Here is a 12,646-nt window from a genome sequence, read left to right as displayed (position 1 = left end):
TGTATGTTGCCCCTGGTAATGTGGACATAACATTTGGAAACTAAATATCAAATGCACTGAAGGAGACCACACATATGCTGAATACACACATGCAAAAGCCCACGCCCACACACACAAAGTACAGCCGTTACAGCTCTTGAACACAATGCCACACTGAATGTAGTACATAATAACTAAGAACACAGAAGGTTCTGGTTCTTAAATCCCACTTCGACTGAAATTTGAAATGTTTTGCTTTATAAAAAGGGCCATAAGGGAGAGCCATTTTAGGAATGTGACATTGTTATGGGCTCGAAGGGGGTGGCATTTTGAACCAATTAAACATGTTGATTGATTATCAAAACTAATTGACAAATTATGCAAATCTACACACTTTCGCTTGCTCAGACACACCCACCTGGACCCTCACTGTGTGGTCTCACTTGGACCCTCACTGTGTGGTCTCACCTGTATTGCTCCTATATTCTCCATCAGCTGGTCGGTGCTGGACGCCCCCAATAAGACGGAGCTCACCCCTTCGTTTCGTAGGCACCACGCTGTAGGGGACGGGTAAACAGCAATGACACCCCAATATACTACACAAACAAGTCTTTCTCTCCCACATAACCCTGTCCCTCCCCACCAGTGCCTCAAACATACTAAACACATATAGACCTCCTAACACAAACATGCTAGACACATGTACTGTATAACACTGCCTTCCAGATACAACACCACACACAATAAACATAACCTACCCTACCTGAACATACACACCCAGAACACAGCCCCACCTGTATTCAGTAATCTTGATCTGGAGATGTGATATTGTCTAAAAGGATTAGTGTACTTCTGTAAGGAGACCTTATGCCACTGTGTTCAAACACGGTGTGGGATTAGAACCTCCAGACACACTGGTGATGATGAGACAGAGTCCACTTCCAGGAACAGATCTGACCCACCAAATCTCAGGCTTTCCCAGGATTTAATTTAAAATCCAAGGATCCTCAGGACAGGATGGGATGGTTCTAGTAGATTACATACAGTGGGGCAAAAAATTATTTAGTCAGCCACCAATAGTGCAAGTTCTCCCACTTAAAAAGATGAGAGGCCTGTAATTTTCATCATAGGTACACTTCAACTATGACAGACAAAAATCCAGAAAATCACATTGTAGGATTTTTTAATGAATTTATTTGCAAATTATGGTGGAAAATAAGTATTTGGTCACCTACAAACAAGCAAGATTTCTGGCTCTCACAGACCTGTAACTTCTTCTTTAAGAGGCTCCTCTGTCCTCCACTCGTTACCTGTATTAATGGCACCTGTTTGAACTTGTTATCAGTATAAAAGACACTTGTCCACAACCTCAAACAGTCACACTCCAAACTCCACTATGGCCAAGACCAAAGAGCTGTCAAAGGACACCAGAAACAAAATTGTAGACCTGCACCAGGCTGGGAAGACTGAATCTGCAATAGGTAAGCAGCTTGGTTTGAATAAATCAACTGTGGGAGCAATTATTAGGAAATGGAAGACATACAAGACCACTGATAATCTCCCTCGATCTGGGGCTCCACACAAGATCTCACCCCGTGGGGTCAAAATGATCACAAGAACGGTGAGCAAAAATCCCAGAACCACACGGGGGGACCTAGTGAATGACCTGCAGGGAGCTGGGACCAAAGTAACAAAGCCTACCATCAGTAACATACTACGCCGCCAGGGACTCAAATCCTGTAGTGCCAGACGTGTCCCCCTGCTTAAGCTAGTACATGTCCAGGCCCGTCTGAAGTTTGCTAGAGAGCATTTGGATGATCCAGAAGAAGATTGGGAGAATGTCATATGCTCAGATGAAACCAATATAGAACTTTTTGGTAAAAACTCAACTCGTCGTGTTTGGAGGACAAAGAATGCTGAGTTGCATCCAAAGAACACCATACCTTCTGTGAAGCATGGGGGTGGAAACATCATGCTTTGGGGCTGTTTTTCTGCAAAGGGACCAGGACGACTGATCTGTGTAAAGGAAAGAATGAATGGGGCCATGTATCGTGAGATTTTGAGTGAAAACCTCCTTCCATCAGCAAGGGCATTGAAGATGAAACGTGGCTGGGTCTTTCAGCATGACAATGATCCCAAACACACCGCCCGGGCAACGAAGGAGTGGCTTCGTAAGAAGCATTTCAAGGTCCTGGAGTGGCCTAGCCAGTCTCCAGATCTCAACCCCATAGAAAATCTTTGGAGGGAGTTGAAAGTCCATGTTGCCCAGCAACAGCCCCAAAACATCACTGCTCTAGAGGAGATCTGCATGGAGGAATGGGCCAAAATACCAGCAACAGTGTGTGAAAACCTTGTGAAGACAGAAAACGTTTGACCTCTGTCATTGCCAACAAAGGGTATATAACAAAGTATTGAGATAAACTTTTGTTATTGACCAAATACTTATTTTCCACCATAATTTGCAAATAAATTCATTAAAAATCCTACAATGTGATTTGCTGGATTTTTTTTCCTCATTTTGTCTGTCATAGTGTACCTATGATGAAAATTATAGGCCTCTCACATCTTTTTAAGTGGGAGAACTTGCACAATTGGTGCCCCACTGTATATTTTTGCCCCACTGTATATATGTCAAACAGATGACAGGAATTATTCACTCACTGGCCAAGGCTGCGTTTTTATGTTCTGGAACGTTCAATTCAACGAAAACAATTCTGTACTGAACGACCAGTTGAAAAACGAGGCGGGGTTGCGTTGTGGGTTGTCAGCATAGCCACCGCCCCCTTTAAATATGTCCCTCATTACTTCAAGCCACATCTCGCCACACCCACCAAACAGGAGAAATGTAACTCTGAACTCTGTTCAAGATCATACCAGAACGTTTTGGGGAAAGTTTAATACAAACTGTTCCGCAATGTAGCAAACGCACCTTAGGCCAATGCCATCTATGACGTCACACAGCTACTTTAAACATATAAAATAACAGGCTCTAGGTAACTAACGGATATATTTTTTTCCAATGTAGCGACTCTCGGGTGACATAGAATTGTGGTCCCGGGACAGTCTCCCTCTCTCATCTGCCACGCTTTAATAGCCCTCCACAGAGCTGGGAATCTGTCAACAGGCTCCTTCCCCATCGCCCCAGTCGGCTCAGATTTATGTCTGCCATTCCATGTTACTGCTGACGTGGGGAATAGGGACACTTGCTCATCGTATATACACACACACACCAGTGCACGCGACAGTAAACTCACCAACAGAATCAGTAGCAAGTTATTACCACTGACTTGATAAGGCTGACTTGGGTTTAGGAAAAGAATCCTGGCTGCTCTAGCGTCTAAGAACTAGATTACCACAAACAGACATACAACATAATACAGACAAACATTCTCACACACAAACCAACAGTTGATAACCACCAGAGGGACGAGGAACGGACAGACAGACAGAGAGAGAGAGAGCGGCAGTGTGTGTCGGCGTACCGATGGCGAGCTGGGGCAGAGTGCAGCCCAGCCGCTCTGCGATTGCCTGCAGCTCTTTCAACTTCGCCTGCTGACGCCGGCCCTCTTCGCTCAAGATCTTGTCCTTCAACCACTGGTAGCCCTGTTGAAACAGCCTGCTCAAAAACACAGCCCTGCCCAACACTGAGGCACTGCACTACCTGTGTCGAGCAGGGCCTGCTTTTAAACACGTGACTCTGTTTGGTAGACCAGGGTCTGCTTTTAAACACGTGACTCTGTTTGGTAGACCAGGGTCTGCTTTTAAACGCGTGACTCTGTTTGGTAGACCAGGGTCTGCTTTTAAACACGTGACTCTGTTTGGTAGACCAGGGCCTGCTTTTAAACACGTGACTCTGTTTGGTAGACCAGGGCCTGCTTTTAAACGCGTGACTCTGTTTGGTAGACCAGGGCCTGCTTTTAAACACGTGACTCTGTTTGGTAGACCAGGGTCTGCTTTTAAACACGTGACTCTGTTTGGTAGACCAGGGCCTGCTTTTAAACACGTGACTCTGTTTGGTAGACCAGGGCCTGCTTTTAAACACGTGACTCTGTTTGGTAGACCAGGGCCTGCTTTTAAACACGTGACTCTGTTTGGTAGACCAGGGCCTGCTTTTAAACACGTGACTCTGTTTGGTAGACCAGGGTCTGGTTGTCAAAACTCTTCTATTGTTCAGCCCCCAGCAGGCAGAGAGGAGGACCCTCTCTGGCTCATCTCTCATGTTTCACACACATACAGTGCAAACACACATTTGTTCCAGGATCTAAATAAATGTATAATTATTGTTGCGATTGTGTATTATTCCTTCTAAATATGAATGTACAGTCAACATATTTCAACAGGCTAAAAGCAACCTTGACAAAGGGATTTCATTTCCTGTGTAATAGCCTGTGTAATCCAATGACAAGATCAGGAACAAGCAACCCATCAGTGATTGGATCAGCCACCTACACTGTCGTTGATCAGGCGCCAACACCACAACATACGAATGAATGATCCGTATGCAAAGCTCTACTCAGGAGAACATTATCCACGTAGTTAGATGGAGAAATGGTTTCCTTAACTGTACAGGGTTAAAAGGACATAGCAACCCTGCATACTTCTGCAACAACACAGGCACAGAGTAAGCCCTAGTTTCTGAATTGGTGATGCAGTATATGCATGTTGTTGTCATTTGATCTGTGTGTGCGCGCATGTGAGTGTGCATGCACGTGCCTCTGTGTGTGTGTGTGTGTGCGCGTGTGTGCGCGTGTGAGTGTGCATGCACGTGCCTCTGTGTGTGTGTGTGTGTGTGTGTGTGCGAGCGAGTGAGTGTGCATGCCTCACATGTGAAATGTGAGATAAGATGCTTATGTTGACACCACCAAATAACTGCTGGTGGTAGAGTTGCTAGAGAGCTGGTAAACAGAATGGATACACAGAGTTGGTACACAGAGTATGCTGTCACAGGGCACTCAAAAACAAACGCATCTAGGAGACATCAAGTTCTAGAACCTGAAAGACACAGAAAACAGCCATTAAGACAGGAACCAGCCAGGATAAGAAGAGGGCTGAGGGAGAAGAGGGGTTGACATGAGACCAAAGGAGAAACAAAAGAGGTGAACAGGGGGGGCAGGAGAGGGGTGCGGGTAACGCTACCTTAAGAGAGGCGCGGGAGTAAGGTGGTACCCCACTGTCGTATTTCCCTGAGATGATCCCACAGGCCAGCGGTGACCATGTCATTGCCCCCACACCTGAAAACATGGGAACATTGGGTCAGCGCCGTCACCATCACCACTCCAAATATGCTGTTCAGTCTATATACTAAGTCATCCAAAAATAGGAGACAGGACAGCATCCGGTATTTACCAAGAAAAACACAAAATTGACAAAGAAACCTTTGGTAGATGCAGCATACTTTTATCTACGCAATCATAGAATTACATATTAGAGTTACAGTTGAAGTCGGAAGTTTACACACACCTTAGCCAAACACAATTAAACTCAGTTTCACAATTCCTGACATTTAATCCTAGCAAAAATTCCCTGTCATAGCTCAGTTAGGATCACCACTTTATTTTAAGAATGTGAAATGTCAGAATAATAGTAGAGAGAATTATTTATTTAAACTTTTATTTCTTTCATCACATTCCCAGTGGGTCAGAAATGTACATACACTCAATTAGTATTTGGTAGCATTGCCTTCAAATTGTTTAACTTAGGTCAAACGTTTCGGCTAGCCTTCCACAAGCTTCCCACAATAATAACAATTTTGGCCCATTCCCCCTGACAGAGCTGGTGCAACTGATTCAGGTTTGTATGCTTCCTTGCTTGCACAAGCTTTTTCAGTTCTGACCACAAATGTTCTATGGGATTGAGGTCAAGGCTTTGTGATGCATGCTTGGGGTCATTGTCCATTTGGAAGACCCATTTGCGACCAAGCTTTAACTTCCTGAATGATGTCTTGAGATGATGCTTCAATATACCCACAATTTTCATTCCTCATGATGCCATCTATTTTGTGACGTGCACCAGTCCCTTGTGCAGCAAAGCACCCCCACAACATGATGCTGCCACCCACGTGCTTCACGTTTGGGATGGTGTTCTTCGGCTTACAAGCCTCCCCCTTTTTCCTTCAAATATAACAATGGTCATTATGGCCAAACAGTTCCATTTTCCCCAATTGCAGTTACAAATCGTAGTCTGGCTTTTTAAAAATTTAAATTTTTTATTTTTTTTTAAATGTATCCGTTATTTTACCAGGTAAGTTGACTGAGAACACGTTCTCATTTGCAGCAACAACCTGGGGAATAGTTACAGGGGAGAGGAGGGGGATTAATGAGCCAATTGTAAACTGGGGATTATTAGGTGACCGTGATGATTTGAGGGCCAGATTGGGAACTTAGCCAGGACACCGGGGTTAACACCCCTACTCTTACGATAAGTGCCATGGGATCGTTAATGACCTCAGAGAGTCAGGACACCCTTTTAACGTCCCATCCGAAAGACGGCACCCTACACAGGGCAGTGTCCCCATTCACTGCCCTGGGGCATTGGGATATTTTTTAGACCAGAGGAAAGAGTGCCTCCTACAGGCCCTCCAACCCCACTTCCAGCAGCATCTGGTCTCCCATCCAGGAACTGACCAGGACCAACCCTGCTTAGCTTCAGAAGCAAGCCAGCAGTGGTATGCAGGGTGATATGCTGCTGGCAGTTTTACTGTGGATGCTGATACTTTTGTACAGGTTTCCTCCAGCATCTTCACAAGGTCCTTTGCTGTTGTTCTGGAAACAATTTGCTCTTTTCGCACCAAAGTACATTCACTTCTATGGGACAGAAAGCGTCTCCTTCCTGAGTGGTATTACGGCTACGTGGTCCCATGGTGTTTATACTTGCGTACTATTGTTTGTACAGATGAACGTGGTACCTTTAGGCGTTTGGAAATTGCTCCCAAGGATGAACCAAACTTGTGGAGGTCTACAATTTTTTTTCAGAGGTCTTGGCTGATTTGTGATACAGTGAATTATAAGTGAAATAATCTATCTGTCAACAAATGTTAGAAAAATTACTTGTGTCATGCACAAAGTAGATGTCCTTACGGACATGTCAAAACTATAGTTGTTAACAAGAAATTTGTGGAGTGGTTGAAAAACGAGTTTTAATGACTCCAACCTAAGTGTATGTAAGCTTCCGATAACTGTATAATAATGATACTATCTATACTGAACAGAAATATAAACGCAACATGAAACAATTTCAAGTTACAGTTCGTATAAGAGTTACAGTTCGTATAAGAGTTACAGTTCGTATAAGAGCTACAGTTCGTATAAGAGCTACAGTTCGTATAAGAGCTACAGTTCGTATAAGAGCTACAGTTCGTATAAGAGTTACAGTTCGTATAAGAGCTACAGTTCGTATAAGAGTTACAGTTCGTATAAGAGTTACAGTTCGTATAAGAGTTACAGTTCGTATAAGAGTTACAGTTCGTATAAGAGTTACAGTTCGTATAAGAGTTACAGTTCGTATAAGAGCTACAGTTCGTATAAGAGCTACAGTTCGTATAAGAGCTACAGTTCGTATAAGAGCTACAGTTCGTATAAGAGCTACAGTTCGTATAAGAGCTACAGTTCGTATAAGAGCTACAGTTCGTATAAGAGCTACAGTTCGTATAAGAGCTACAGTTCGTATAAGAGTTACAGTTCGTATAAGAGTTACAGTTCGTATAAGAGTTACAGTTCGTATAAGAGTTACAGTTCGTATAAGAGTTACAGTTCGTATAAGAGTTACAGTTCGTATAAGAGTTACAGTTCGTATAAGAGTTACAGTTCGTATAAGAGTTACAGTTCGTATAAGAGCTACAGTTCGTATAAGAGTTACAGTTCGTATAAGGAAATCAGTCAAATTAAATTAATTAGGCCCTAATCTATGGATTCCCCATGACTGGGTAGGGGTGCAGCCATGGGTGGGCCTGGGATGGCATAGGCCCACATGTGGAACGTACCGCCAAATTCAGCCAAATTCTATAAAACAACGTTGTAGGCACCTTATGGTAGAGAAATTATCATGCAATTCTCTGGCAACAGCTCTGGTGGACATTCCTGCAGTCAGCATGTCAATTGCACACTCCCTCACAACTTGAAACATCTGTGGCATTGTGTTGTGTGACAAAACTGCACATTTTAAAGTGGCCTTTTATTGTCCCCAGCACGAGGTGCACCCATGCAATGATCATGCTGTTTAATCAGCTTCTTCATATACCACACCTGTCATGTGGATGTATTATCTTGGCAAAGGAGAATTGCTCACTAACAGGGCTGAAACAAATTTGTGCACCACGTTTTAGTGAAATATTTTTTTTTTGTGCATTTGAACAATTTCAGGTATTTTTTATTTCAGCTCATGAAACATGGGACCAACACTTTACATGTTGTGTTTATATTTTTGTTCGTAATCATTTAAAAAGGTAGACTCAGCTAAATGACATTTTCTACGAGCAGCATCGCAGATATTGTGATGAGCAAGATGCAAGACAAAGTCACACACAGTATCTGCGCATGTGCAGGAGCTTGCTTCATTTTTAACTTTGCGTTTTAAGGCTCCCAGTTGTTGCAGAAATTGACCCACTATGCTGCTTACTTTGTTCATCTACGTCATATTGCTGAGTCTACCTTTAATAGCTATCTCAGTGTCCAGACCAGCTCCACTCACCTATCTTATGGAAGAGCTCTGGCAGCTGCACCTCCACCTTCTCCCTCTGGAACATGTGATACTCTGCCTGCTCACAGATGGGAGGGATCTGGTTGAACTGCCGCGCCACAGAGTACGCCTCCTACAGGACACACAGGGAACAGCAGCGGTTAGCCTGAAGAGTACTGTACAGTAGGCACTGGCTAATCAAAGCATGAACAATTTCAGGGATATTTTATTTCAGCTCAAGAAACATGAGACCAACACTTTACATGTTGGACCCATGGTTGTGACGCCAATCAATCAATATTATGGAAGTCATGATCAGAATATGTCACAGTCAGTGAGAGGATGTTATAGTGGTGTCATGTCATTGCCGGTGCTGAGACTGGGTCTGGGCAGAATGATGACCGGAAGGAGAGGAGGCTGTTTGTGTGTGTTTGTCTCACCATGATCTCCATGGGGCTCCAGCGGGACGTGCCCCAGTACATGGCCATGCCCTGGTTGATCACGTGGGTCATCGCCCGCACCGTCTCTGTCAATCAAAAATAAAACAATACACACGCACACACTACAATGAGCAGAGAGACAAATGCTGTGTAGCAAACTGTTTTGATCCAAAGTAGAGAAAGTCAGTCAGACATGAGCAAGTGATTTACAGTTTGCCCGATGGCCATGTTTGAGCTTGTGTGCAACAAAAACAGAAAGCGCAAACACAATGAGGATGAGAGAGAAAGAGAGAAAGAGAGAGAGTAAAAGAGTGATTAGGAGAGCCTGTAACATTAACACAGCAGCAGCACCACTCTCTCCCTCTCTCTGTTCTGTCCTCAGGCTAGTGACAGAGAGGTGCACCAGATGGCCAAAGTACTTCTTCAGGTACAGGTTCAAACCTTTCCCTGTGAACTACTGCAGTTTATCAACTGTTGAACTCCTAAAAGGGCAGATGGGTAAAACATAAGAAATGGATCAATCCAAAGCTCATGCATTTATTTTTTTTTACATACCAGCTATCCCTGGTTCAAGAGAGGCAGAAATAGAATGACAGGAGTCATGTTAGGTACAACAACAGCGGAGATGGTCTGTGTCAGGGCAGAGTAACAGTAACAGGGACAGTCTGAGGGTGTTGTGACCTTCCTACTGTAGCATGGCCCATAGAGGACAGATGAATACTGTTTGACAACGGGAGAACACACAGAGTACTCTGTCATTTAAAGCTCTTCTGCAGACTTGTCTCCAACATTCTATAGGATCGTGCAGTTCCGGTTTTAAAACAATGTGTTGTAAAACAACACATTTCACTGCACCTATCCGGTGTACAGCATGTGACAATAAAACATATATTATTATTATTATTTTTTTTAATTGTGTTATTTTTTGCTCCAGCAGTTTTTACTCATATTTAACATTCCCCAGGGCATTGGGAAGCAAGCCAGTAGGGAAGGATGGGGTGAAATGAGGACATAGTTTCATGCACTACACAGAAACATGTAGCCTAGTGAGTTAGAATGGACATAGGCATGTCAGAGAAGCTCATGGGATGGAGAGAACCCAGCAGGAGAATAGAGAAGAGGCAGACAGCAGAAGCCAGTGATAGAGGCGGACCAAGATGTTCCTCCTTACCTTCCATGGGAGTGTTGGGGTCCGGTCTGTTTGCAAACACCACGTCCACATACTCTAGCTGCAGTCTCTCCAGTGAGGCCTTTAAACCTACAACGACATGCATCACAGCCACAGTTACACACACTATTATTGTTCAGGGACATAGTTGCAGTCATATCTTATTGAGTGTACTATTGCGAGTACAGCCCAACTGATGTTTTTTTGGGTCTGATGCCAATTAACATTTTTGGGGGGACAAAACCTAACAATAGCCAATCAAAAGAGCAATTGTCAAAGAAATATGCCTTAAATGTTGCTTTATTACACTGTGACATGAATGGCATCGTCAGAATGGCTGCAAGTGTTCAGATAAACATGACATTCCCTTTTGCCCCCCCTGGGCTCTAATTGTGAGGTAGTGCTCAATATTGCAGGTAGAATTTTCAAATAATGTGATTCTAATAAGGTGTTATTTTTCAGAGAAAAGAGGAACTAGGATCTTTCTCAGCAAGACTCCTATCCCCCAAGAGAGTCCACAATTATCAAATTGGAGTCTCTTCTCCCTGGAGCCAAAATTACTAATCAGGATGTTGTCTGATGCAATGTCAGCATTTAATTTCTCATTCTGCCCTTGCTCTGCGTGATCAAGGACAGGATGAGCTTACCTTCTATAATGTGTTTTCGGGACAACCCTCTTTCAGTCTCTGCTCTATGGATGAAAAACATATTCCAGAATCAGTTGAATTACAGCAGAGCCACAGCAAGGCTTTCTTTTCTTTTCATCATATCATTCAGTCCATCACAGTAACATCCCAATATATACATTTCAGCTTGACTAAAAGCCCATTATAAACTGGGTGGTTCGAGCCCTATGCTGATTGGCCGACAGCTGTGATATATCAGACCGTATATCACGGGTATGACAAACTAGGTCTTTTTACTACTCTAATTACTTTGGTAACCAGTTTATAATAGCAATAAGGCACCTCAGGGGTTTGTGGTATATGACCAATATAACACACCCCGTCGGGCCTTATTGCTTTATAATAACATCAGCATGGACTACACATTATCACATTAACCAGAGGGCCACTGGGAGGGAGGAATTATCTGCATGGCATTACATATATACTCTATGACAGTGCCAATCACTCACAGCCCCAGACACATTACAAAGAGCAGCATATTTCTCATTCAGACACACAACCAGAGAAGAGACAACATACTTTCCACCCCAGAAGATCTTTGTTGTGATCACCAGACTGGAACGTCTACATGAGAAGGGGGAGAAAACCCATTACATGTGAGACCACACAGAACATATATAGACAATGAAGCACAGAGAGGGTGTTCCAAGGTTCTCTGGTTGACATTACAGCGAGGGTGTTCCAAGGTTCTCTGGTTGACATTACAGCGAGGGTGTTCCAAGGTTCTCTGGTTGACATTACAGAGAGGGTGTTCCAAGGTTCTCTGGTTGACATCACAGCGAGGGTGTTCCAAGGTTCTCTGGTTGACATCACAGCGAGGGTGTTCCAAGGTTCTCTGGTTGACATCACAGCGAGGGTGTTCCAAGGTTCTCTGGTTGACATCACAGCGAGGGTGTTCCAAGGTTCTCTGGTTGACATCACAGCGAGGGTGTTCCAAGGATCTCTGGTTGACATTACAGAGAGGGTGTTCCAAGGTTCTCTGGTTGACATTACAGAGAGAGTGTTCCAAGGTTCTCTGGTTGACATTACAGAGAGGGTGTTCCAAGGTTCTCTGGTTGACATTACAGCGAGGGTGTTCCAAGGTTCTCTGGTTGACATCACAGCGAGGGTGTTCCAAGGTTCTCTGGTTGACATCACAGCGAGGGTGTTCCAAGGTTCTCTGGTTGACATTACAGAGAGGGTGTTCCAAGGTTCTCTGGTTGACATTACAGAGAGGGTGTTCCAAGGTTCTCTGGTTGACATCACAGCGAGGGTGTTCCAAGGTTCTCTGGTTGACATTACAGAGAGGGTGTTCCAAGGTTCTCTGGTTGACATTACAGAGAGGGTGTTCCAAGGTTCTCTGGTTGACATTACAGAGAGGGTGTTCCAAGGTTCTCTGGTTGACATCACAGCGAGGGTGTTCCAAGGTTCTCTGGTTGACATTACAGAGAGAGTGTTCCAAGGTTCTCTGGTTGACATTACAGAGAGAGTGTTCCAAGGTTCTCTGGTTGACATTACAGCGAGGGTGTTCCAAGGTTCTCTGGTTGACATTACAGCGAGGGTGTTCCAAGGTTCTCTGGTTGACATTACAGAGAGGGTGTTCCAAGGTTCTCTGGTTGACATCACAGCGAGGGTGTTCCAAGGTTCTCTGGTTGACATCACAGCGAGGGTGTTCCAAGGTTCTCTGGTTGACATCACAGCGAGGGTGTTCCAAGGTT

The 12,646-nt window shown here is 44.1% G+C and overlaps 1 protein-coding gene across 19 annotated transcripts in view; it reads right to left on the bottom strand.

The window, feature by feature from the left end:
* Positions 1 to 12,646, bottom strand: part of kcnab2a (potassium voltage-gated channel subfamily A regulatory beta subunit 2a) — a 119,866-nt gene that overhangs the window by 4,062 nt on the left and 103,158 nt on the right. For 13 of the 19 annotated variants that reach the window (XM_090205848.1, XM_090205847.1, XM_090205841.1 and 10 more), the window contains 8 exons: positions 11,469 to 11,513; positions 10,908 to 10,951; positions 10,264 to 10,350; positions 9,093 to 9,178; positions 8,665 to 8,785; positions 5,116 to 5,210; positions 3,462 to 3,582; positions 448 to 536 (listed from right to left, as the gene is read on the bottom strand). In XM_090205848.1, the coding sequence (XP_090061974.1) occupies positions 448 to 536; positions 3,462 to 3,582; positions 5,116 to 5,210; positions 8,665 to 8,785; positions 9,093 to 9,178; positions 10,264 to 10,350; positions 10,908 to 10,951; positions 11,469 to 11,513 (688 nt within the window). Of the gene's footprint in view, positions 1 to 447; positions 537 to 3,461; positions 5,211 to 8,664; positions 8,786 to 9,092; positions 9,179 to 10,263; positions 10,351 to 10,907; positions 10,952 to 11,468; positions 11,514 to 12,646 lie in introns of those variants that run through there. The other 6 variants (XR_016488003.1, XR_016488002.1, XR_016488001.1 and 3 more) reach the window with 3 other exon arrangements.

This window comes from Oncorhynchus mykiss, chromosome 17 (assembly GCF_057628025.1).
Source record: "Oncorhynchus mykiss isolate SJ-2025 chromosome 17, ASM5762802v1, whole genome shotgun sequence".
NCBI classification, from domain to species: domain Eukaryota; kingdom Metazoa; phylum Chordata; class Actinopteri; order Salmoniformes; family Salmonidae; genus Oncorhynchus; species Oncorhynchus mykiss.
The sequence above is the reverse complement of the archived record's forward strand: the minus strand, read 5'-3'. Positions and strand labels throughout refer to the sequence as shown.